This window comes from Stegodyphus dumicola, chromosome 5, assembly GCF_044657685.1.
Source record: "Stegodyphus dumicola isolate Sdum_Otavi_A_Nest chromosome 5, ASM4465768v1".
Classification (NCBI taxonomy): domain Eukaryota; kingdom Metazoa; phylum Arthropoda; class Arachnida; order Araneae; family Eresidae; genus Stegodyphus; species Stegodyphus dumicola.
The window spans coordinates 63,277,414-63,304,795 of record NC_140772.1 but is presented as its reverse complement, the minus strand read 5'-3'; the positions used below and the strand labels follow the sequence as shown (position 1 = coordinate 63,304,795).

Below are 27,382 nucleotides of genomic sequence, written 5' to 3'. Positions count from 1 at the left end.
TGCTGAAAAGAAGTTTCGAAAACCCATCAAGATAACGCACGCAAAATCACTTAAAGAGTTTGGGATTATAGGAAAGTATGTTCCGGAAAATATAACGAAGTAAGTTTTAGGAATTTTTAAAATGTTTTATTATTTAGTTTATTCTGTTACTTTATAAATTTATTTAGTAACCACAGACAAAAAGTTCTTAAAAGCAAAATATTTTTAGTCGGTACAATGTTAAAAATTTTAAAGAACTGTAAAATAAAAAACGCTAATACAATTTTATTTGTGCAATCTAATTTTCTTTTTTGAAATTCGATTTCTGTAAACTTGTAAGATTAATTTAAATTTTCTAACTAGTTATAATTTTTAAATCTTCTTCTTTTTAAACTTCCGATTCGTATACGAAAAAGATGCTTTAATATTAATAAACACTTAAATAAAAACATATAAGAAAAGAAGCATGGATATGTTTGATAAATTTGAATTGAATTCAAGATCAATTTATCCCATCTTTATGCCGACACATGAATTGTTTAATCCATTCAGCAAGCGTCTCTAATTGTTGTAACGAACTAAAAACGACACAGAAGAATGTAAAATTTTTCCTGAGTAAGCTACATTGAGATTTATTTAGAGAAAAATATTAAAATAGTTTCCTTCTTTTAAGCTTTAACTTTAGTAATGTCCTAGTAATTATATTTGTTCCGAATTATGTATTGAAATTGCCTGCAGACTGTAATTATTTTCTATTTATCCATTTTAGTTAAGAAACACAAGCGACATTTACAATAAATTAAGTTGCTTCGATTGATAACTTCTGACTTTATTTAAATATTCATATAATAAAATTTCTGAATACGTGAGATTTAATGGTGAAAATTAGCAGATTGTTTAAAAAATTTGAAAAACTAGACTTCTTCCAATATTATCAAAACTAAGCATTCGGTGTGGCTGTTTATAGTTTTCTGCTGAAATTAAGAAGTGTGATGTTATTGGAGGCCTAAAGACACTGTTAAAATTTGATTTAAGGTTTCACCAAATTATGGAACTTAAAAAAGTTGCAACCAAACGATACTGAAACGCTTATCCATCATTTGGTGCGTTCGTTGAACCATTATTTGGTAACAAAATAAGCTATTTTCTCCTTCCTTTGTCCATGCGTTCATGGTGTAACGGTAGCAAACTCGGCGCATATCGAGAGGTCCAGGTTCGACTGCCGGCGAGGCTATTTCTCACGTCTCCTGCTTCAAAAGAACCTAATATGTCTACAGTGGCGCCCGAAACCGAAAGGTTGTGGATGATATTTCTTTAACCACCAGTTTTTGGTGATCGGGTTCCCTAATCACCAGTCGCCCTTTAAAAGAGGGAGCATATAAGGTTTTTCCTTTTTTATATAATCATGTATATATTTCATTTCTATTTTCTCCATCCTCCCAGCATGCCTTCGTGGTGTAACGGTTAGCACACTCGGCGCGTATTCAAAAGGTTCAGGTTCAAAACCCGGCGAGGGCACTGCATATTTGTTTTTTCTCCTGCTTCAAAACTTTAATGTCTCTTCAGTGACGCTCGAACTAAAAGGTGGTGAATGATGATTCTTCATCACTTGGATTTAGCGATTGGGTTCCCTAATCACCAGTCGCACTTTAAAAGGGGAAATTATGTAAGGTAATTTTTCCTTCCTTTCTGCATGTTCGTGTTTCACACTCGGCGCGTATTCGAGAGATCTAGGTTCCAGTCCCGGCAAGGGAATTTCTCACTTCTCCTTCTTCAAAAAATCCACATTGTCTCTACAATATGCTGAATCATGAATGGGGAATGTGAACCATAACTTGAGGGCATATTGAACAATGAATTGGGAATATGTGATACCATGAATTGAGAGCATACCACACAATGGATTGGTAATATGTTTAACCATGAGTTGGAAATACCTGAGGCAGTAAATTATAATTATGTTTACCATTAAATGTAATGTATATGAAGCAATTTAGCTCAGGAATAAAATTTCCTATTAGCCATTTTCTGCTGCTCCTTCTCCTGGTATTTGTTTATTGAATTACTGCTATGGGTACGCTTATTTGCTTATGTAATTAAGATCTGCAAATTGTTTGGCAGTTTATTTACCACAGCAATCTGCCTTATTAACATAAGATTACGTTTCAGTTTTGAGAGGCTGTTCGTACATGTTTTAAACGATTTTCGTTGTATTTGCAGAAATATTTTACTTAACATGTTTGTGTTTTAAAAATTTTGTTTGATTTCTTCAGTATCTTTCTACACCGCAATTTCCAAGACAAAGACTTTTGTAGCATCGGAAGAGGTATTTTATCCCATTCCTCTTGAGCAGTTTTCCAAAGTCCAAGATGAGTTGTAAGTCGGCGTTTGGATAATACGCTTTTTAAAAGTTCAAAAGCGCAAAAATCCATAGGTGATACATCAAGAGATTTAGTAGGAATATGAGTAAAGGTTGCAGCCTTGACGTCCGTTTCTTGATCCATATCTTCCAGGAAATTAATGGTGGATTTTGACGTGTGGCTGCTTTGTCTTGATTCAGGTCTACTGATTGATTGCACTGTGGATACAGAGAAGGTATTTCATATTTGAAAACTAGATATAAAATATATTTCTGATAATATGTGGAGTCGATCTTAACATTTTCCTCTACTCTCTTTATTTTTAATTTGGCGTTATATGAAAAACCGGGAATAGTCATAAATCCCTTTGAAACACTTTATTTATATTCTTTGAACCATGTTTTAAGATTGTTTTCTCCTTTTTGATGATGATAAATGGATCGCGTTTCATTACAGCCATTTAAATACACCCAAGATTTATTTATTGTGAAAGAATATTTTGTTTTTTGTCCGAATAAATGTTTCTCATAAAGAATTCTGCAGCGTGTTCTGCGTTCGACGATATGTCGTGGAGAAAGACGATGCACATCATGTTAGTTCGCCTTTTTAAAATTCAGATCAGTATTAATCATTTTGTTTACACTTCACACTGAACATTTTAATGATTTTGCAACAGTCCTTTGACTCAGCGGATTTTCTTTGAACAATAAAGATCTTATCTTTGCAACATTCGCAACATTCTGCTTTTTCTTTGGATATGTACTTGGAACAATTTTTCCACTTGAAGCCAAAGTTTGATAATTTTGCCATCCTTGTTGACAATTTTGTCTACCTCAAACCCCCGGCTTTCAGAGCGTTTTTTCATTACTAAATACGAATAAGTTTCTTTGGAAAGAGCACAAACGTAGCCTTCCATCCACTGCTTCTTTAAAGGTGTCTATATAATATGTATCATATCTGTATGCTATGTATCATTAAAATACATACTTGCAGTATGTTAGCATGCATAAAAAATATATTTTTACAAAATTGCATGACTTACACATGCCTGTAATCGCACGCCTAATAAAATAAGCTAAAATATCACTATCCATTGCTATACTTCAATAAAAAATTTCCCGAGATATGTGAACAGAAAATGATTCCACTAAATTTATTGCATGGCTACACCTACAATTGATATGACTTTAAATAAAAATACGTTTTTGATATATATATCTTCACTTGTAAATTAAGTAATCACTTGAAACATCCATTAAAATTACGCTGCATGCATTAAAAATGCAAATCTAATATATTTCTGAAATTTTTAGGAGGTATTTCCTACCTCTTTTCTGTATGCCCTCATGGTGTAACGGTAGCACACTCGGCGCATATTCGAGAGGTCCAGGTTCGAGTTCCGACGAGGGCATTGCTCAATTTTCATGTTTCCTGCTTCAAAAATCCTAATGACTCTACAAGTTCTTAAATCATTTTTATACAAATATCTTGGTTTATTTTACATCCTCAACTACAAATCGGTAAACAAGTAACTTTTTTGTTTAATGTTATGTAATTGTTAATTTTAGTTTTATATAATTTTATACATTACATAACTGAGTTCTAATAATTTATTGGTTTGTCTTGACGGTAATCTTTAAATTTCCATAATAAAATCGAAATGGCACATTGTTTCTAATGCGTAATTAATATTTAGCTGATTACATTTAGATATAAAAATATTATTCCCTACCTAATTCTTATTTTCATTCAAATTCCATGACACTTTCCTTTACAAGCTATTAAAATTTGGAGATTCTGTAGGATCTGTGGAGCTTCACTTGTCCCATCCCCACACAAAAACAAAGTTTACTTGAAAATTTTCCTGCACAAGCAAAGATAAATACCAGTCTTCAGGAAGATTGGCATTTATATTTCAACCCGTAAAGAACAGCTTAACTTTGATAGTTCCAGAATACTGGTATTAGATATTCATTCAAAAGCTCATTAATATTGCATTTAACTTTTAAACGATTCTACTTATTCTGTCACTGGTGATACTTACGGAACAATTTTCAGTTAAAAACTGGAAGAAATATTTTAAAAGAAATTCGGAAATTTATTACAAATAGCGATTTCAGTAATCTAATTTTATATAGCTTAGAGGTACTTATTTTGATGAGATTATAAATTCCTTTAGTAAACCCGAAAGACTCTCCACTGTGTACCTTAAGTTACAGTTGAATGTGAAAAATCTTAAGAACTAGTAAGCGAATAATCACTTGAGTTCGTGAGATAGAAAACAACAAGTGAGGAGGGTGAAATAACCCTTTATTATTCCAACTAAAGTTAAACAGAAGTCCGTCTTGGAGTTATACAATAAAGCCGACACTCGGGTTTAAACTTAAGAGACTAGGAACTAAGTTAAACTAATCTTAACTAAAGAGATATAGCCGAAGGTATCAAAATTCTAACGGAGTTGGGCCCTTAACGCAGATTGACTGCGAAGCTATCAAGGGCCTAAAGTAGGGCCGAGCGCAATAATAGCTTAAGAGAGAGTAGCCTAAAAAGGCGGACGCGTGCTAACCAGAATCTCTGGTTCTCTCAGACTAAGACAGTAGAACTTCGCGGTTAAATACCGCTCTTCCTCATTTGCATTCAAATGGGATTCTAAAACTACGTTCTGGTCGGAAGTGGTAAGTTGGAATTAAGAAGCGATAGGAAAGGAAGGTTAACTCAAAATTTAACAGTTAATAAATTAACATAATCCTTACATACCTTATGCTATTATAATATTTCTATCAGTTTTCCATTCTGCATAACACAACTGGATTTATTGTTGCCTTACCACGGATGTAGTAATTTTCGTTAACATTCTACCCAAACTCTTGAGCCGCTTTATTTGGGATATCATGAGAAAAAGCAAAAATCCGAAAGGATTAAAAGAACGAATTCTAATTAGTTGATTTTTTAATGGGTGTAATAATAGTCTAAGAAGTCACTGCATAACAAAAGTTTTTTTTTTGTTACAGTTCTGCACATGAAATTTGCAACGGAAACTTCAGATAATAGACACTATTCTCTTCTATTAATCTACAGATACATAACCCGATATTGAAAATCCAACACAAATTCTAAAATAACTAATGTCTCTACAGTGGCACCCGAACTAAAAGGGTTGTGGATGATGAATCTCCACACCCAAGATTTGGCAATTGGGTCCCCTAAAAACCCCAGTCGCCCTTTAAAAGGAGGAGTATATAATGTATTTCTCTCGCCTTCCTAGCGTGCCTTCGTGGTGTAGTGATTCTCCACACTGGGCCGGTATTTCAGAGGTCCGTTCTTCGATTCCCGGCGAAGGCGGTTGCTAATTTTTCATCTTGCCTGCATCCCCCCCCCAAAAAAAAATACCTAATGTCTCTACAACGTCACGTCATAAATTTTCTCCATAGATAGTATACTAACGCCCTTAAAATGTCAGAATTTTTAGCTAGTTTCATGCACATGACATGAAGTTTTCGAAAAATTTCGAGTAAAGGAATATAATATTCTGAATCACTCGTACTCAAAAGTGAAAAATTAATCGTGGAAGGGTTAGCATATATTTCAAGGCATGTATCCTTTTAGCATATATTTCAAAGCATAAATCGTTTTAGCATATATTTCAAGGCAAACCTCGGATCTTTAAAAGAATTTGATTCTTTCAACAACGCTAGCAAATGGCATGTTTTCAGACTCTCCTTATTTGACAATTTTGAAAAAATCGAGCGTAATAAAAAAACTTTTAATGAGGACACACGACTCAATCAGTAAACATATAAGTTTGAGTATGTAGTGTTAAGTTTTGGGATAATAACCTTCTATCATCAATAATCATATAAGTTTGATTATGTAGTGTTAAGTTTTGGGATAATAATCTTCTATCAAATGCTTTGCGTTCGTTCACAATTTTCGAGTAGAACTGAATAGAAATTTCGAATAGACGGATAAAAAAGATCCTTTTAATGTCAGAAAATTAATAAATTGAGTAAATTGCCTCTCGATTGCATACTTTAATGAGCTAAAGTTCTTGTTACAAACAGTTCAAAAAGAAAATTTCTTAAATGCTATAACATTTAAAAAATAGTTGAATCATCAAGCAAACAGAGTAATGTATATATATAATGGAAAATTTAATTCAGCTCTTCAAATGATCGTTTTGTGATAAATCCAAGATAATGTGAAAGAAGTGAATCATCAAGTTTGTTTTTTCAGTGTTTAAAAAAAATAACAGATCATTCTTCTGCTGTGGTGTTTTGCAAGTGCTTCAAAAAATAATCACGCGTAGTAGTTACAGATTGAAAGTAATCTCTCGATAAATTGAGAAGTTCGAATGCCTAGTGAAAAAGAAATCATCAGTGAATTACCGTTTAGGAATTAAGCATTACAGCGGGTTCAAGGTCGATCCGAGTGAGTGTTTGCAAGTATGTGCGACAGAAAATTATTTGCACTTCCGCTTTTTCAATAGCTCAAAAATTATTACATTAGTGTGAATCTAGCTCAGGAACTAAATTATTTAATGTGCTTCGGATTCTATAGTTTTCATTTCAACTTTGGTTAAAATTTCTGCAATTTGTTTTGAGAAAATCTGAAATTCTTGTTCATTAATTTTTCTAATTTTTCATAATTATGTGTGAGCAAATTAAGTAATTAATTTTAAGCTATTTAAATTATTCATAGGGAAGGATATTAAGATAAGTTTTTATGTTTTTGAAATTTTGTTGAGAATTTTGAATACGAATTTTATAATTATTCTAAAAATGAAGTTGGTGTAAAAAATAAGTGAAATTATTACAGATACGTAATATGAAATTATGGTAAATGCATGTAAAATTTATGGGTGATTGTATGTTAAGTATAGTGTATGTCGAGGTATTACTGGGTTCCTAAGCAGAGGCCTGTAATTACCTCTGTACAGTTGTTCCCTTCACCCTCTTCAAGTAAGATAATGTTGGAGGCTCTCATTTTACGAATGCATGTAAATTTTTTATATTATTATTATTATTTTTTATTATGGAATGTATTAGTGCAGTTCTCAAAGGCCAGTTACCTTAATGCAAGGAACGGAGGCCTTTTCAAGTAACTGCCTAGGCACCCTGGGCCACCAGTGCATAGAACACACTGGTTAGCTCAAGAGGACAGCCCTATTGATGGATATGTTTGTTTAGAAGTATTGCGAGGCTTCCAGTTGGTAAAATACAGGAATTGTAAATGAAAGATAATAACGGTGAAATCATAATTTCTGAAACTGTTACTCCTAATATATTTATGGTGTTAAAATATAATTTATCAGTATGGAAATAAGTATCATAAATATTTATGTGCATTACATTTAATTATAAGAAATGATTATGTAAAAGTTTTTGTGATATTCTGTAATAACAAGAACCTTCCCTGAAGAATTATGATTATGTGAATTCTCAAACAAAAAAACTTTTGGACTGAAATGCTGAAAAATTCAATAGGACTCTAAAAGTTAAAAATTTATTTAAAAAAATTGATCTTTATAAATTATACTTTAGAGAACAAAAATTTGATGACTTATGTGTTTTTTTTTTTTTTTTTTTTTCTTTACATTTGCTAGTGCTTTAACTCTTTCTCTTTAAAAAGGTTTCACTGTCGCTACGCCTTTTTCTTTTTGAAAGGGGGAATATGTAAGATAAAAAATATGAAAGCAAACTTCTAAACTTAATTCACTATAACTTCTATTATTTTCTATTTCATTTGAGAACTTCCTCTATCTGTCCTAAAAATAGCGCTTAAGTGTAAACTGCGTCATTCAAATTAATCATGCGATCTTACTTAACCCATAATGCAGATCCCTCTCGACCAATCACCAAATTGCAAACTGAAACTTTTCTCTTCGCGTGCTTCCATCTTTCATAACTACGCACTTCAGCTTTTGCTCTCTACCGTGCTAAAATGTAATTTCGCTGGCTTGCTTTCTATCCCTACAATATCAAAAATGTAAATCTTCTGTGGAAAGGCACGACTAGAGTGCCAAGTGATTGTGGCCACAAATATCAATTGGAAATAAAAATGGAATTAAAACTGCCTCGACTGCCAAGTTCTTTAAATACTACGCAATCAAAATTCTTCTTCAATATTGATCTAAGCACGCATCGACACTGCTCCGGCTTTTCCTTGTGCTTTTAATATTACATATATCTATCTATCTATCTATCTATCTATCTATCTATCTATCTATATATATATAATATTAAAATATATATGTGTGTGTGTGTGTGTGTGTGTGTGTGTATATATATATATATATATATATATATATAGGATGCATTTAATGTACATTAGGATATATGGAATGAAGAAGTTTCACTTTTTAGAGCTTTGAAAGAAATAATTCTACCTTTTAAGAGGATTGATTGTAAAACTGAATCATTATCTGAGCAAATGATCTTTAGAATTATTTGCTTGGTATGTCTACTTCGCAAATAATTAGAAAAAATATACAAAGTGCCGAAAACCTTGAACTGATTGCGGGCTCTGAATGCATTCTCGAAGAAACACAATAAAGAAAAGCTCAAAACTGAAACTTGTAAGGTATATTTTAATTTTATAACAGTTATTATTAGTCCAAAGGGCTTTGTCCCTGAAGGACTATTGTTTTCGTTTTGCGATTTTGCGTTGAATCACTATAAATGTCTGTCTCATTTTTCAAACTGTTGCCACCAAATAGAGTCCTGCATTATATTTGAAGAAATTAAATAATGAAAAATCTGCATGTGTATATGCATATTTCTCGCATTGTGAAATATATAACAACGGTACATAGAGCCATCGAATTTTGAATAACGTAATCCTCCTACGAATATGGGCATGTGGAAGACCAAATTTTAAATTTGGAATTTGTTTTATTATCGATTTTATATTTTGTAAAACTTTAACGAATTTTTGATTAACAAACTCAAGGATTTCAAAGCGAGCAATGGCAACACGCTACGGGAAAAAAAAAAAAAAAAAACTTTTATCTCCAGCGCGCGAAACTGTGCATCGGAAATTCTAAAGATATGCTCATTTTAAAATTATTTCGCGACATTGCTATTGAACTGAATTTTATGGTTTAAGTGCGAAGAACATGATATTTAATAAATAAAGGTAACACACAAAACGTTAAAATTTGGACGTAATTTAAAATCTGAAACCTGACAGATTTTTATTTATTTATTATAATTTTAAAAGTGCTTTTCTATCAATTCTTGTTTCCACATACAACTCCTTACCAGAATGAGTTTTTAGAATCGCGGTGAATGCAAATAAGTTAGAAGTAGTATTTAAGGAAGTTTCAACTTAATTCGTGAGAGAGAGGTAGGAATTCTGAGTTGCGCGTGTTTGCCTTCGGGCTAAGTCTCTCTTGAAGCTGTTACGCTCGGCCGTTTATTACGTGCTTTTTGATATTCGCTGGCTAGTTTAGATTAAGCGCCAATTATGTTAGATAATTAGCTTCGGCTAAGTCATTTAATTAGCTTCGGCTAAGTCATTTAATTAGTCGTAATTTAGTCCTTATTTCTTATTTTTAATGTAAGCCCAAGTGGAGGCTTTGCTGTAATTTGAGTTCAAGCCAACTGCTAATTTTCTTTTGGGAGAAATAAAGGGTAGTTGACCCTTCATAAGTCTACGACTTTAGGTATTTGAATTCAGCGATAAGTCGCTTAATAGTTCACTAAGTTCTCCGACATTTAATTTTGCTAAAAAGAGTGAGGAACTTTTACATACTTATTTGTTAAATAATAGTAAAATATTAAACAGAATAACCTAACAAACAAGTCACAAGCTGTTCTAATGAATGTTTATATTATGAATGGTTGAATAATATTTTTTGATGTGTAAAATGTACAATTATCACATATTTTTATAAGATGAGGTAAAGCGTATTCCGTCAATTCTGAAAATCATATTCAGCGGCAGTATTTGGATATTGAAGGTAATGATATTTCTAGAAAATAGTCAGTTTTCCCCAAACTAATGAATGAATAAATTTGAAGTTCATAATTATTCAATCTTATCTCACTAACAATCATTGCAAAAGAGTTACTCATGCAAAATATACATAGAACTGAATTCAGATATTGATTAATTTTGTTTGGTTATTATATGAAATCCTAGCTAGATAATTTTGAATGCCCGTCTCGCAAATAAATTTCTCGTCGTTGTCTAGATTCTGGAAGGCAAAGCCCACTAGACGCTTTGAATAAGATACTGAGTATTCAGAAGTACGAAATAGCAATACGTCGTTATTATCAATGATTAAAATTCCCGTGAGTCGCGTAAAAGGAATGTCGCTTTGATATGTTTAAACATTAAAGAACACATCCGACAATATTTTCTTACCATACACTAAGGTATGCTATGCTTCCATCGCATTGCTAAATTAGATTGTTTAAGAAAATAAACAATATCTGAAACTTAATGAAACTTAAGAATAGATAAATTTTTGTCTAGAAAATAAAATTTAAATAATTCCGAACACGTAAAAAAAAAATTTTTTTTTTACTAGTTTAAAAAACTATTACTCATGCTATATTGTTAGCAAGAAGCTATACTGAAAGCATGACATTTCGACATGGTAGAAAGACAGCCATGTATTTTGCTTGATATCGCGGCTCTTTTTAGTTGATCTCAAACTATGCTGCTACACCACATCTTTTCTGAGAAGTAATAGAATTATGCCTTAATAACTTCTAACCAGCAGTTAAAAATTTTATTGATTTTTTTAACATTGTTATTAAAAATAAAAATAAGTAAAAATAAGTAATAAAATAGTATTGGCCTGTTGCATTTCTAGAGTATATGTACGATCTATTGAAGGAATGGCCATATGATCTGTTATTTTACAATAGGCACTTCAAGATTTAATGGCTTTTCTGGCATTTACGACTGTAGCATGTATCGTCATCATCACCGCGTAGAGTCATTAGGTTATTTCGAAGCAAAAGAAATGAAAATGAGCAAAGCCTTCGCCGGAACTCGAACCACGGGCCTCTCGAATACGCGTCGAGCGTGCTGACAACTACACCCCAAAGACATGCTAAGAAGGCGGGAGAAATACCGTATAACCGAAAAGAAGAAATTACGGAATTTTAGTAAATTAAACGACCTAGCCATTTACCACAATTATGAGACAAGCTAGAAGGGGGAAAATGGGTTTGAATTGTCTATTCTAAAGTAACTTACCATAATAGCGCGAAAATGTCGATCTACTTTAAAATCATAAGATTACCACTAATTATAATGAGAATTCAATTCAGGAAGACACTTCTAATTTTCATAGTGAGATTTGATGCCCAGAAAGGCATGGAATTCCAAAACATAACTTTCAACTCGAAAAGAAAGAGGATCTCGAAAATAATTGAATAACTAACGATGAATAAAATAAAAACACACGATTAAGGCTGATTAAATTATAACAAGAAATCTTTTGTGCACTTTCTAATAGTCGTTAGAGACATAAGGAGTGAGTTAGGGGTACAAGGAGTAGAAAATTTTATATACTACCTTTTTCTTTAAATGTGTCATCCAAAGAATTTGTCTTTAGTATCAATTTCGATATCATTGAAGAATCGAACATCTAATTTTTTTTAATTGCCAGTTTTGCTGTATGTATCGCAATTCATAAAATTTGATAGCACTGCTTCTAGTTACTTACATTCAACAAACGATTCAATTCACAGTAGGGATTATAAAAAATATCCCGCTATATGAACCCCTAGCGGCTTATTCGCTCAACCAACCGAAATAAAATTTCAGATATTGATATTTAAAAGTATGCGCTCGAGATCGTGATGAATTAAAACAATACGGCTTTCACGGTTACGGTAACAGTGAAAACATTTCAAGATTTTCGAGTTGCAACCTTCACATTTTTCCGGCGCACACTGATCAGTGCATTGAAAAAACATAAATGGCAGTGGAACGATATATGGATGACGAAAATTGCTGACAAATTAAAATATTTGCAAGGAAGAGCACTGTAAAGGACCAGTGACAACACAAGAGAAGACAGAGAAAAATTTTATCGGGTCGGAGGATCACTCTGGCAATGAAACCACAAAGTTATAGGAGGTGATTCCACCTCCAAAGTGCTGTTGCAGCACTTGCGAACACATGTGACGACGTTTGGAGGAGCACCATCTTGCTGCATACATATAATGTTATTAACGACATTTCGCGTTCGCAGTTTCGGAATTACGTAATTTTGTAGCAATGTTGTATACCGAGCACTTGGGATGAAGCGTGTTATCATACTTATGAAAGTGAGCTCTTCAAAGAAGTAAGGACCGAGAACGAATGTACTTGCGATGCCGCATCACACATTTACTTTAGCTTCATGTAACTCATCATAAGGATTTTTAAAATTCACAAAGTCAACACCCTGTTGCTCGTCTCCAGGTTGCAACGTCTGAACAAGCAAGAATCGATAAAGAAACACCAGTAAAACAGAGCGCAGAAACTTGAGGACTTTGATTATGAATACATCCAAATTGCGGGCAACACTTTCTTTCAGTATGTAAAAAAGAGACCTGAAACAATCGTTTCATGGACTTCTGCATCAACTTCAACAGCAACACATGGTCGTATGGATGGCAGTGAATAACATGTGAATTCAGTTTCTTCAAATTGTTTTACCAAATCACGTAACATTTTTTGGGAACATGGGCCTGGTTTTAGTTTATGATTTAGTCGATAAACTCGCACTGCTGCAGCAGCATTTTCCATCGTCAGATAAAGCAGCTTTATCAATTTATCTTCTTTTTTCCCTGTAAGTGCCATTTTGTTAGCATGTTCGAACAGCTGACTGAAGAAACAATCTTCCCACATTGCTTATTATAGGTTTTACACACTAGCAGTGCTTCGCAAATGAAATTTTGTGACTGGTGCTTCTACTGTTTATCTCTGTGAATTATGCAAAGTGCGTCAATGCACCGTCTCTCTGTGTTGTCATTGGTCATTTACAATGCTCTCCTTTGAAATTTTCCTTTCCAATTTTCTTCATACACGTATCGTTCCAACACCATTTATGGTTATTCATTGCGCTGATCAATTTACGCAGGCAAAACAAACCCACATGCATAGCACGCAATGTACGCACTACGTAATACAAACAATTATATCTGCATCTACATTATACATGAATACCTATGTATAATACTCTAAGTAAGGTATTGAACAAAATGGAAAACACAGTGCATAAATAGAATATTAAATTACGTTACACATAAGGGGAATTGCATACCACATATTGCCCATACCACGTAAAACATGCAATTATAAAGTACAAAACTACCTATATAAAATACACTAAAATGACATTAAACGAAGTAAATTATACATTACAAAGTTTCAATATTAAAATAATGATGCACAAAAAATTCCATATGTATACTACGCAATGCACGCAACGCATATTGCCTACAAATATAAAAATGCAGTGAACAAATGCAGTATTAAACTACGTTACACGTAAGAATTCCATACTATAGAATGCTCATGTAATACATACAGTTCTTAATGCACTTTTTATAGGTAATTAAGTACACAAAATACACTCATGTCCATAAATTAAGGATAATGCAAAATCAGGCAAAGGAAGAGTTAGAAGCAAAACAAATTTGACTTATTTGTAAAGCTTATTTATTAAACAAAAGGTAAAGAGCAAAAATAGATGCTATATGTTTGATATTATTAAAAAAATTAGCGATTTTTTCTCCCTGGAGCAAATTACAAAAAAAAAAAAAAAAAAAAAAAAAAAAAACCTATTTACAAAAAACCAATATTACATGATTAAGACACAATAACACGCCGAATTTTTTTTATTTTATTTTTATTTATTTATTTATTTTTTTTTTTTTCATTTGCGGTTTTGCAGCTGAAGATGGTGGTTCGGTAAAACCATCGAAACTAGTCCTGTGAAAAGTTTGTAAATATAACGCTGATTTTTGTTGTTTGACTTCTGAATCAATATTACATGGTTGGTATGATTGTTAATACATTGTATGTCACCCAGACGATGCAATACAGTCCGTACAACGCCTAGGCATGCTGAGTATCAAATTATCGATCTGATCTTGGGGGATATTACACCACTCAAAAAGCAATAATCTCCGAAGTTCCGGTAGACATGTAGGAGAAGGTTGACGGGCTGCAACTCGTCGGCCAAGCATCTCCCACACGTGCTCTACTGGATTCAAGTCCGGTGAGAAGCAATTTTTGTGGAAAAAACTGTATATCACAAAGGTGGCCATGAAAAATAATATTACAAAGCGAAACGCATTAAACATTATAATGGAAGCTACGTGTAGTACTAAGAAATGGAGTATGTATTGGAGTCGATTCAGTAAAGCAAGCATTGGTGCTATACAATTGCGCAAGGAAAAGCTACACGCGATTTAAAAAATTTGGACTCCATATTGTTTAAAGAACGCTTCTAAATTCCAGTGTATTGTGTAATATCTATAACTGAAAACAAATAAAAACTAAAAGATTTCACTTTATTAGCCTGCGATGAAATTCTAGCAGAGCATGTCAATAACTATGCAAAATTGAAAAGTTTTAATATCTGATTTTAATTAATTAATTTATTTATTACAATAATAAAAATGCATCTGACAAACTTCATGTGCTTGCTGATGATATCTCTGGAGGTTCAAGACGAAAATTTTGGGCATGCTATCACTTAGATAAAATAACTATTTATCCATGTAATGATGTCAAAATTGTTTTTTACTCGTAAACATTTTGAGCAATATGATGAAATTTTGAATCTAACAATTCTTTTAACCCAGTATAGAGAATATAAAGATGAAATGTTATATGTATTGTAATACTGGCGTAAAGAAAAGCATTTAAAAGCAGAAGTGTTTCGTTAGAGGGTACCAGTATCTGTTACCTTTGTTCATCTATTCATAGGGTCACATGTAATCACATTAACAGCTGCAAACCGAAATGTGACGGTACACATCTGGGTTTTAGTATAATTACATGCTATAATGTGTAAAACTAAAATATCTGCCCTTTCCTAATCTTATAATCTTTCTTTATATATATAATTACCTACGTCAAGCACACTTAACTAAACTGAATACACAAACGGAATAAAAACTAATTAATACTCACTGCATTTTGGAGAGAAAGATAATTATTTTACATAAAGTGTCAGATCTAACGCAGATATTTTACAGAGGAAGTAATAGTGCTTATAGTCATTACAATGCTTTATTAGCAGAATCGAGAAGCAAGTTTTGCGAAAAAAGCAAAGTGAAACGGAATACATATAACCTTTGTTAGCAGGATTTTCGCCATGAAGAAAGATAAAAGAAAATTATGGGAAATCTGAATTATAACTGTTTGCGGAATTTATAACTTCGGAAAAAAACAGTTAATATTAAAATGTCTATCACAAAAGTAGTCATAACTCTTTTATTCTTTTAAACCAACTTATTTGAAAATTAATTAATAAAAAGTTTGAGGTGAAATAATTATATGAAAATAGTTTAAAAGTTTCATCATCCTTAAAATAGTTTCAGAAATTTCAAAAACTTTCACACTTTTGCAAAGTGGTTTATGCTTTACAACGCATATTTTGCTTTTTATGTCATTCTAAATAATAAAGGTAAATACATATGTATCGCATTTATTTTTTTTTAAATAGATCATACTATGGATTAAGGGATTATTCAAGAATAATGTACTCAGTTAAGACGTCCTTCATTCTTTCCGCTCATTAAGCACATTTTTATGAGAAAAAGATAAAAGTTAACAATAAAACTTATCGTTGTGTTACTGAAATGCCCATTCCCTTTTGTGTTAATTTCTACGATTTCCTCAATTCTTTAACTTGGATTTATACCTTTACTTGCAGACCCAAAGCATTTTTATTATAGATTTGATTCCATTCCTGCTCTCTCAGTTATTTCCAACTTCTCCAGTCAAATGGAGTAGTTGGAAATAACTAGGAGAGCTTTCTTGTCTTTCTAGTGTTTAAAGTTACGCAACTAATAGTTAATCTTACATGTGTTGCAGATAAATTGCCAGATTTTTCATTCAGATTATGTATTTATCTGAAATATTACGTCTCAAGCTTTAAGAAAATTAAGAATATTTACGGCGAGACTGGGACGAATGAGACTTTGCTTCGAACCGGATCTTTTCTTAACGCCCGGTTTCGTAGTTACAATATCCTCACATCGAATTTTCCAAGTCATTGAAGCCAATTCTGCTTCCAGTTGAAAGTGCCTGCAAGAGAAATGAAATTACTGACAGCTGCAGAATGTTGCAATAGAATCATATATAAATTAATAGATAATTTAATAAAAATATCTTTAGAATTTCGGACAAAATTTTGTCACACGTTTGGTTTTCTTAGATTTTCCAACTTGATGTATTGCGCGGCCATTTCCTGAAATAGTTATCATAAAAATGAGAAAGTGTATAATAAATTTAATAAGCACAGCTCGTGCAATTTCATAAAATATTTAATATTTCTAATTAGACAATTCATGATTTTAAGTTATTTTAGTTTAAACCAAGCATAATCATAGAAAAATATATTCCTCAGAATTCTGTTTATTACTTAATTTAAAAGTAAGTATTAAATTGTAATACTTACTTTTAAATTAATAGTTTGTTACTCATTAACATTCTAGATTAAATCTGAAAGTTAAATATCTGAGGCTTCACTGAAGGGCAACACGCTGCGAGTGAAAGGTAAAAATATTTTATTTCCGGCAGTGGCAACACATTGCTTTCAAATAGCTGAGTTTGTTGATTAAAACCGGAAGATATGATCTCACTTTTTGAGTAATGGCAACAGTCTGATGCGCTGAATATAAAAGTGTTTTAATTCGAACAGAGCTACATTGCTCGGTTTCTAATTGCTGAGTTTGTTAATCAAAAATTCATTAAATTTATACAAAATATGAAATAAATAAAAGGAAATTCAAAAATTGGGCTGCTTTCACATATACAGATAGAAAGCTTCGTGTATTCAAAATTTGGTGGTTATAGGTGCTGTCGTTTCTCTACAATGCGAGGAACATACATATTGTTGCGACTCTGGCAACCACTCGGGGGGGGGGGTGACGGCTTTGGATTTGATCATTTTGGCGATGCAAAAACGAGAAGAAAATTATGAAGTTTTACCCTTCTTTTGTAATTATTACTTGGAATTTTGATAATTTAGATTTCACGGTATTCGATATATGTTGTTTTAAATAATTATTGTTTTAAACTTAAAATGCAAATAATAGTACATCTATATAAAACTAAGAAACGCCAAGTTATATCTTAATATTTTTGAGCTATAACCTATTTACTAAAGAATATATTAGCTTTTTCTAGCAGTTGATGAAAATTTAATCCATGGCTAAGAAATTATCAAAAGGATAAGTTTTGAAATCTATTGATTCCTTTTACTGCTAGATTTGCATACATGTTCTTCCTTATTTAATTCTTTTAAAAGTCACGCAAGACGACATTATCTGGTAGCAACAATTTGAAAGATGACGTGCACACAAAAATGATACCGATAATGATAAAAAAGAAAAGTTCGAGTAACTCTGGTGCTAATAAGTTCATCAGAGTTAAATCTGTATTAAAATAAGAAACCCAGATAAAGACTATTGGAGTTGTTAGGGCAAGCTTGACTTCCTTCCTCTCATTGTCATTGCCTGATCACAGGCTTCTCTTTCATCGTTTGCACTTCTGCAGCAGAAGTAGGTTTTATATGTAAACCTTCAACTAGTGCTGAAAATTTACGAATAAGACGTTGATTCTTGTTGCCTAAGCCCTCCAACAATCATCAAAATTACTTCAATAAGCCTCTCCTATTAGGCGTAAGTAGGTGTTTTACTAGACTTTCCCAGTTTTATTGGGCGTAAATAAATAACTTGCGCAATGTTATAAATTTGGAAACATTTTTCACGTGTGAAAGTAAATACAGTCAAATCCGAGCACAGAGGACTTGGTTACAGTGAATATTTCGCTATGGTAAGTCTAATCGCCTCAACAAATTAAAACTTTCGGTTATAGTGAAGCCTCGAGTTTTGTTATGGTTGACTAAGAAACTAAAAATATAGAAATTAGAATTTATTTACAAACAAACTTTCTTGTAATGTATTAATTGGAAAAGTTACAATTAATTTATGTTAATAAAAGCCAGCGAATTAATTTCGTTGTCATAATCTGAAGCCTGGTTTTATACAGATGAAGGAATACTCATAAATAAATATAAGATTTTCTGTAGGTGAGAAGATGTTTTTTAATGGTCATCTATTTTTCTTCATGAATGGATACTTAATTTTCTAGAGTAGAATATGTGAAATTTTATCGGATTGAAATAAGCCTGATTTCAGTGATCTGGATATTTATAATATTTGGAGTAACTAAAGCGAAAAATATACTCATGGTCCTATTTGTTAATGCTATAAGAAACAGAACCCTCCCATACCGTAAGCTGCCAAATTCGGAGCAAAGGTCTGTTCACCAAGTATCCAGGAAAACGGTGAGGTTAGACGGGGATATAATTTTTTTTCGGTCGTAAACGTCAGTCCAAATTTATGGGAAAACACTACTCACAGCTGATGCGTTTGCTGGTAGACATTTTCATGGAACAACTAGACATGAAAAACAAAAAGATATTAGCGTGTTATTTACCTATTCTGCAATAGGTTCACTTTTTTGTTTCTTTATTTAATTTAGGAATATTTAGGAATTCCATTACATAGCAACGCTAAAAATTTAACTCAAGCGTATATTGACAATTCAAGAAATCATTATTTCGACTATTAAATCAAATGGATTAAATAGGTTGAAACTGCTTTTATACATCTGCTTGCGGAAAAAAAATAACACGTATCCAGATTTTTTCTCAGAGTTATTTTACTAAAAATTCTGTATTAAAGAAAGTTTAAACATACAAAATAACTTTCTTCTAATGAAACTTATTGAAATCGCATCAAATTTATAATACAGTAGTTTCTTAATTTAATTCGTTTACTGTTAATTTCCAGTGTTCCTTCTGTGTAGCTTAAGTTAATCTTTTGAAACATCTCCAATGAAAATCCTGCATTTAAAATAGCGTTGAAATGTAATGTTGTTTTCCTGTTGCTTTTGTACATTTTCAGTAGTTATTCAACTCATAGAATTACTTTCGCGTTTGTAGTTACTCTAAAACTTCGAAGAAATATATAAATGTACGCATTCGTTTGAAGTATGGAATCCCAATGCTATATTCCAAAGAAAAATATTTATTAACGTGTTCAACAAAAGTGTTGAAAGTAATAAATTTTAATTAAAACTTACTCTCAGGATACTTTCTTTTATTTCATATCTAATTACCTACATTAATTCTAATCCAGGAGACTGATGTTTACGTTTCCTACTGCACCATACTTTGCTGACTGACGAACAGTTGATAAACTGAAGAACTTAAATTTCTTTGCAACGAAATTTTGGCAATGAGTTTGAATATAATTTCATTGAACAGCTCAATAAGATTTGGTTTCATTTTACACCCCTTTGGTCACTTTATTAGCGTAGCAGTTTTATTGGATTACATCGAATAGATACAAATTCTTTAAGAGTCTCGCTTTTGGACTAAACCTGCACAGAGGAAATTAAGTTACGAAGAATCCGATTCATAATATGCTAAGGCACTAAAATTTTTGTCGAGAATAATTATTTTGACAATATATGAAATTTTAAAACTATTAGAAACAGGATAGAGATTACATATTTAGGGAGCACGTGCATACTGAAAACACACCGAAGGATTCTGCATCATACTTAATTTAGTTTCATGTATTTAAAGGAAACAATTATTGAACATAACTTTGATTTCTCGTTACAAAAGAATAGATAACGCAAGAAAACATCATGACATAGATTTAAAAAGCGCCTTTTTAGATAAAGTAGTGAGGGTAATTTAATTTAACTGTCCTTGAGTATTTATAAGCAGTTATGCTGGTGAACATTAGCTTTGATAATACGTGTCTCGATATTATCATTTTTCATGATAACGAATGCAATTAAAGTAGACATGTATAAATAGGTTAGACTGATCAGTATTATAAATTAATGAAAAGGGGTATAATTTTAACACTTTTTTCCAAATTAGCTTACTTGTTTAAAAATGCAATACATGGCATATCGCCATAACAGTACTTGAATACTGTATCAAAGAAAACACAGGTAAATAACAACAAATAAAATATGTATTGAGACTATGTATTACAATTATAGAAATAAAACTATAACAAATAAAAGCTAATTGTACCTGGCAATAACAAAGTTTTAGAATGAACTATCTAATAACAGAAACTTCACAATGTTTAATGGAATTAGCTTGTTGTGACTAAAAGTTCACATAAGCTTTCATTAAATTCAACCCAAAATCTAAATATCATTGACTGGTACAAACTTTTGTTGGTACCAGTCAATGATATTAATGCAATCATTGCTGGTTATTAATGCAATCATTGCTGGCTATTAATGCAATCATTGCTGGCAATACTGTAGTGTACAAATACAATTGCATAACCAGGTTCTGTTGTGACAGAATATAATTTAACTGCTATGTGCCTACTCTTTGTATGTGATCTTTTACAATAATTGCGTCTGGAAAATTTATTCCTGTGCGTCTGAGAAAAGTGAATAGGGAAAACAAAAATAAAGTGTCTTATTAAACTCAAAATTATACTAACACACTAACCGGAAAAATCTGTTTTAACGTAGGAGATAACGAAAGGCACAAAGCAAGACAAACAAACTTTCATCTCATGAAGGATTTGTTACTGAAACTTCATTTATGAATACTCGTGCAACAATTAAGATCAATTGAAAAGAAGAACCGAACCTCTGAATCTTTGATCAGCTCTGTTTCAATACTTTATTTGAAATTAATACTCTCTGCTTTTTGTGATTACCTTGAGGCAAAAGTCGTGAATTTACCATATATTAGCAATGATGAGCTGCGGTTAGAGTAAATTAGTGTCTCTTTTGAATAAGCTAAAGTCGCCAAGCTATATTTTGGCGAGAGAAGATTCACGCTATGCCTTGTACCGACGTACCTAAAATGCCTTGTACCAGGGGCGTAGCTAGAGGGGAGCAAGGGGGGGGCAACTGTGCCCGGGCGCAGGATCCAAGGGGCGCCAAACTGATGTTACGGCATTTTAGAATTAAATGTTTTCCATCCTTGGCAAGCAGTAGGGGGCGCGAAATCTTCAGTTGTCCCTGGGCGCTGAAAACCCTAGCTACGACTCTGCCTTGTACCCTCAGTCAGAGACTCAGCCATTCAGTTTTTTTTTTCCTTTCAACCGTTTTAACTTCCGTCTTGTGATACGCTCTTGCAAGTACCATCTAATAGGTAAGCCTGAAATTATTTATGACTGAGAAATTAATCTATGCAATCGTTTTCCAGCATTTCAATTTTAAATGTATCTGAAAATTATAAAGTTAATTTTTGTACTACTTAAGTAAAAACTCCTTTACTTGTTAAATAAAGAATACATAATTGCCTTGACTTATGATTCTTTAATGAAACTGCGCTAGATATACTCAAAACGCCTTAGCTGTGTTAATTCACAACATATTAATGATTATGAGACTGAAGAATTAAGTAAGTTTGAGAAAACTGCTTTTTTAAAATGCACCTAAAAACTGAAATTTTGGAACTAAAATGCTATATTGTTGTACATTCCAGGGACATACCGTATTGAAACCTTTTCTTGTGGCTGAAAAAATTAGTTACAAAGTTTAAAAATAATTGCAGGTAATACTGATGTCTATTCTAAAAGAATTAGTTTACATAGGTATGTTAACAGATGAAAATTATTCAGCTTCGAAATTGCAAATAGAATTGCTTCTAATAAAAGAAGGTTTAGATACTGTTGTGTGCGAAGAAAAACCAGACTTGGATTAAAAGTGACTGAAAAGCATGACTAAAAAGAAATAATGTTGAAAAGTAGTAATTAAAGCAATAATGACTGAAAAGTAATAATGAGGCTTTAATATGCCTAAACATTTTTAGCTTAGGTTTTAATATATCTAAACATTTCGAATTGGCAAATTAACCTTCTTCAGCAGTATACCTGCTGAATTGGTCTAACACTAATCAGAACACTTCATCAGAGTAAATTGGTCTAACATTTCATCAGAGACAGAATATGAAGCTTTTCGTTTCTTGATATTGTAGTTCATTTTGTTATGCAACTTAGAGAGCTGTCCAATAAGTTACACACGCAAGACGTTGAAGGATTTTGAATTTTAGATGAGAATAAACACACTAGTTTCAATCTGTAGATGAACTGTTCTTAAAGTTTCTATTGATAAATTTTCTACTGAAGCGAAAGTGTATTTTAAAAGGTAAAAATGATCCTCGCTGCTTTTTTATAAAATGTAATAATTTAAAATGCCCTTGAGACGCATATTCTGATTCACATTTCGTTATGGGCTCAATATGCTTCCTACATTTTCATAATATATTTAGAAGTATGCTATAACTTAAATGCAATTGATGACAGAGAGATTTTAGCCGCTACCTCCTAGTTGCAAGCAAGAAAGCGGAGAACGTGCTACACAACATTCTGAAGAAAGCCTGGGGGAGTGTAAAAAGGTTTTGGTCCTCAAAATCGTTTAATCTAAATTGAAATCTTATTTGCTGATTGATTAAAACGTATCTGTATTGCAATGGTATGTAAGATGCTATTAAATGGCTTAATTTGAAATGGCGCAGTTTAAATTGATATATTATAAAGAGCTACTATTTTTAGGACAGAAAGGGAAAATACCCAAATTAAAATGAAGAATAAGAGGCTACTGCCAATTAATATCTGAAGTATATATATATGTCGTACAAATATTTAAAAGATTTAATAATGAATTCATTTCATTTGTATAAGCCACTTTTTTCAGAAACATCTACACAGATGAATTGGCTACTGCCAATATCTGAAGTATACATATATATATATGTCGTACAAATATTTCAAAGATTTAATAAAGAATTCATTTCATTTGTATAAGCCACTTTTTTCAGAAACATCTACACAGATGAAAGAAATTTCAAGGGCATGAAGTACTCGAAAATAAACTGTGCCCGCTCTTTAATATGGGATTTTCGGTGAGTTGGCGTAATGAGCTAACTTTCGCTACATGAGCATGAAAGAGATATGCTTGCAGTTTCTTATAAATTAAAAATTAAAGAAGCATGATTTGTTATTTTCATAATATGATTAACTGGGAAATAATTACCTTATAATAATGAAAAGAAAGCGCGCAGAGATTAGTTTATTTTCTACAATAAGAATCGTTTTTCATATTTTAATGCATTTTGCAATTTTTCCATTTTTTTCCGAATAAATTTTAATAAAAAGCTACCAATTTTGCGAAAGACGTAAATGATAATAAATTTAACCTCTTTTAATACAGATGAAAAATTGTTTTTGTCTTATTTATTGTGTTCAAGAGCTGTATTAGAATATTTTTAAGCATATGTACCAAAACGAAATTTTTAGCCATATTCCGATATTCGTATAAAATAGCGTGAAAGTAAATGCAAAGTGTGCTTTTAGTGATATATTTTAACTAGTAATACATATTCTAGTTTAAAATGTACTGATAAATATCAGAACTCACCTGTAGATAAAAAAGGACATAACGACGAAGACAAGAACAACACCACTTAAAACCGATGTGACGATGACATATTGTGGAAAAAGCTCTGAAAGTATAATATAAATAAATGTTTTACTAATTAAATACTCTTTTACAATTAACTGAAGTCTAAACAAAGCTGAACTATTTCAAAATTGTAGTAAAACTTCTTACCAACATTAAATGTGTGCAAATAAGCAATCCTTTGAGCTCTTAAGTTATACAAATAAATGGAATTATTTAAAAATGCACTATAATTATTCTGTTATAAAACAAAAACACTAATACTCTAACACTCTATTAAAATTACTCTAAAATTCTACTCTAAATTCTATTAAAATTACTCTACTACTAATTCTAAAAATAAAAAAAAAATTAAATGCTGTAACATTCTAAAAAAAAACATTAGTATCTATCATTCTAAAAGCACTCCTAATAAGTACTCTTATTAAGAGCTATTTCTAATAAGTACTCTTATTAGGAACCGAGAAAAAAACTTGTGCATAGGAGTTTATGAAACTTAATGTGCTACCTATGTGCACATTCACTTGCATTCGCCAGTATATAAAGCGACAGACATTCCTGCCAGCTATCAAAGTTATTAACTGCTTAAGAATGGCAAGTAACAATAATACAAGAGATTTCGAACGCTCAGGTTTGGTCAGGGTTGGCGATGAACATTAGCATTGCACCTGCGAAGTTCAAAATTTCATGAAAGACCATTGCAAGGATGTACCGTATGTACAAGAATTCCGAAGAAAACCCCAATAAACGACAAAGGCTGTAAAAAAAGGTTCGACAGATCATGATGCTCATCTGGTGTCAAGAATCGTTTCGCTTGATAGCCGTGCAACACTGTTTGACAGCATCGGAATTTAGTGCTGGAGTATCAAGCATCGGTATCCGAATTGTGTGATGTGCCTTGCATGCATGTACTTTAAAAGCCGACGGCTAACTCAAGTTTTTTTTATGACTGCACGATACACAGCTACGCATCTCGCCTAGGCACGACAATACTACACTTTGCGTATACTGAGCGGCGTTTCGAGCTGTATTGGGCAAATGGAGGAATTCGTGTGTGCCGCAAACTCCAAGAATCCACGGATTCCAGTTGTCAACAGGGAACTGAGTGATAGAGTCCATAATGGTATGGAGTTTATTTGATAAGAAATTGCTGGGACCCCTAATGCATTTACAATGGTCAACGGTGTGTGCGCATCTTTCCTGAGAAGATACATCCATTTATATCCTGTGTTTCATGCTCATAAATTGGGAAAATTCCAGCAGAATAAAAGATCTTCGCATAAGGGTTGGGAAGCCCCATTTAACTTACAGAAGTATTCAACTGAATTTGGAATTTTCCCACTCTTATCCAAGTCCCAACGTTGTGTACAAATTCATAAAGAACTTGATATTTTATTAATGTCATATTTATCTGTAAATAAGTTCTTTAAAATTTTGACACAACTTATATTAGTTGAAGGAAAATAAAAGTGCTGTCTGCATAAGGTTTGTTACTTTTCGGAGATTATAACAAAGATTTATAAAATTTATAAACATACTTATTCCTATGTACTTTGTGAAATTCTAAAAATTTATCTAGAAATTCTGTAATTTCTTCTACATATAATACTCAGCGTAAGAGGTAAAAACGCAAGGATGGATTACGTACTTGCACTGAACAAAAATTTAGAAACTGAGAACGGTAAACTGATATCATTATAAACTTTGGAACTCTTATGATAAACGTATTACCAATCTCTTAATTTCTGTTCATTTTATATAGAATATATAAGATTAAAATATTTTCTATATCTCAAATTAGATTCTTAAAAATCAAACATGAGGAAATGATGAGGTTCTTTAATATATCTGTTATACATTTACTAAACCTTTCTCTTGTTAATTTCCCATCAATTTCTTTCATAGTCTTTTATATTTCTTTCGGTTGTAAATTAAAAAGTTGAAATAATTACAGTTGATTCATATTTCTTTAGGAACGCACCAATAGTTTTGAGCTAGATAAATTATGGATGCGCTTTTGTGTCTACCGCAAAAGTAGGATTTTTAAATAATTCTCTGATATTTAGCAAGGCAATCATTAGATGCAATTATATTCTTTTTATTCGGATCTAAATCTCTTAATTTTTACATATTCTTCTAAGTCATCTATTGCAAAGAATGTTTTGTTATTTTTAATATATTTTTGTAGCTTTTTATAGGTTGTAATATTTATGATATCTTCTCTTCGAATCTTTTAAATTTTTCAATTAAATCTGGATATTTATCTTCATGTATGTATCTTAATTTAAATGCTTCAGATGTAAATTCATTAAAATATTTCTTTTTCCCGATCTAGATTCTCCTACAACCACAATCTTGAAAGGGTGGATGGGCATGAGAGAGTTTTGATTCGGATCTGTAATCATTTTATCTTCGCCATAATTTTTAATGTTTATCATTTATTAAGAAAAAAAATGGATGATGGAAATTTTATTTGGTTATAAATGAACATAAAAAAAGAGAAAAGAAAGAAACGCATGCAAATGATCTTACAGGCCATACAATTACGAAACGAAACTAGGCTAAATAATGAAGATAAGTTTTCAAAAAATATTGGAATACATTCAGAAATTTCATAAGCCTATTATTGATATGACAAAGAAAGCCCATAACATGAAACAAAGGAAATATTCCATCAGGAGGTAATGAACCATTTCTGGCGTTGAATAAATTAGATATTAACTTTCTGGATTTGAATAACTTAGATATTATTTTTTAGACGAAAATAATTTCAGAAGTGTTTACTACTCTTAATGAAGAATACAGAACTGCTAAAATGCTCGAAATGGCAATAATATGAGGGTATTAATTATAAATAAGAGAGAGTTAGGCTTTCCAATCAAATTTAATTAGAAATAAAGTGTTCATATTTACCATCTGTACATAATGAACCATCGAACCCGCATTCCGGAACATCAGGTGGGGCAGAATCCCGATTTCCGGCCCAATGAATGTATTTATCTGGAACATCCACAAATTGTTGACTGACGCCATAATAATTTGCAACCACCTACCAAATACATAATTAATTATAATTCATTTCAGCGTGTTACCAAGCACAGAGATAAGAAAAACATAACAAGCTGCACCATTTAATTTTTTAGTATAACTTTATTGGCATTAATAAAGAGAAAACAACCCATAAATAAAAGTATCAGTAACATAAAATTATATTAAAAAGCTGAGTTTTATCAAGCCTCTTTATATAATTGTAGATGGTAATTTTTTGCAGCTTTAGGGAAACATACATGAATAAATACAGTCTTTTAAAGGAGTTAATAATTACTAAATTATTG

At 31.8% G+C, this 27,382-nt stretch overlaps 1 protein-coding gene across 1 annotated transcript in view; it reads right to left on the bottom strand.

Annotated features, from left to right (window-relative positions):
- LOC118189270 (atrial natriuretic peptide receptor 1-like) overlaps positions 1-27,382 on the bottom strand; it is a 184,839-nt gene that overhangs the window by 84,846 nt on the left and 72,611 nt on the right. The window contains exons 5-7 of the mRNA XM_085816715.1: positions 26,961-27,096; positions 24,006-24,090; positions 16,478-16,607 (exon numbers count right to left, since the gene is read on the bottom strand). Of these exons, the coding sequence (XP_085672841.1) occupies positions 16,478-16,607; positions 24,006-24,090; positions 26,961-27,096 (351 nt within the window). The remainder of the gene's footprint in view (positions 1-16,477; positions 16,608-24,005; positions 24,091-26,960; positions 27,097-27,382) is intronic.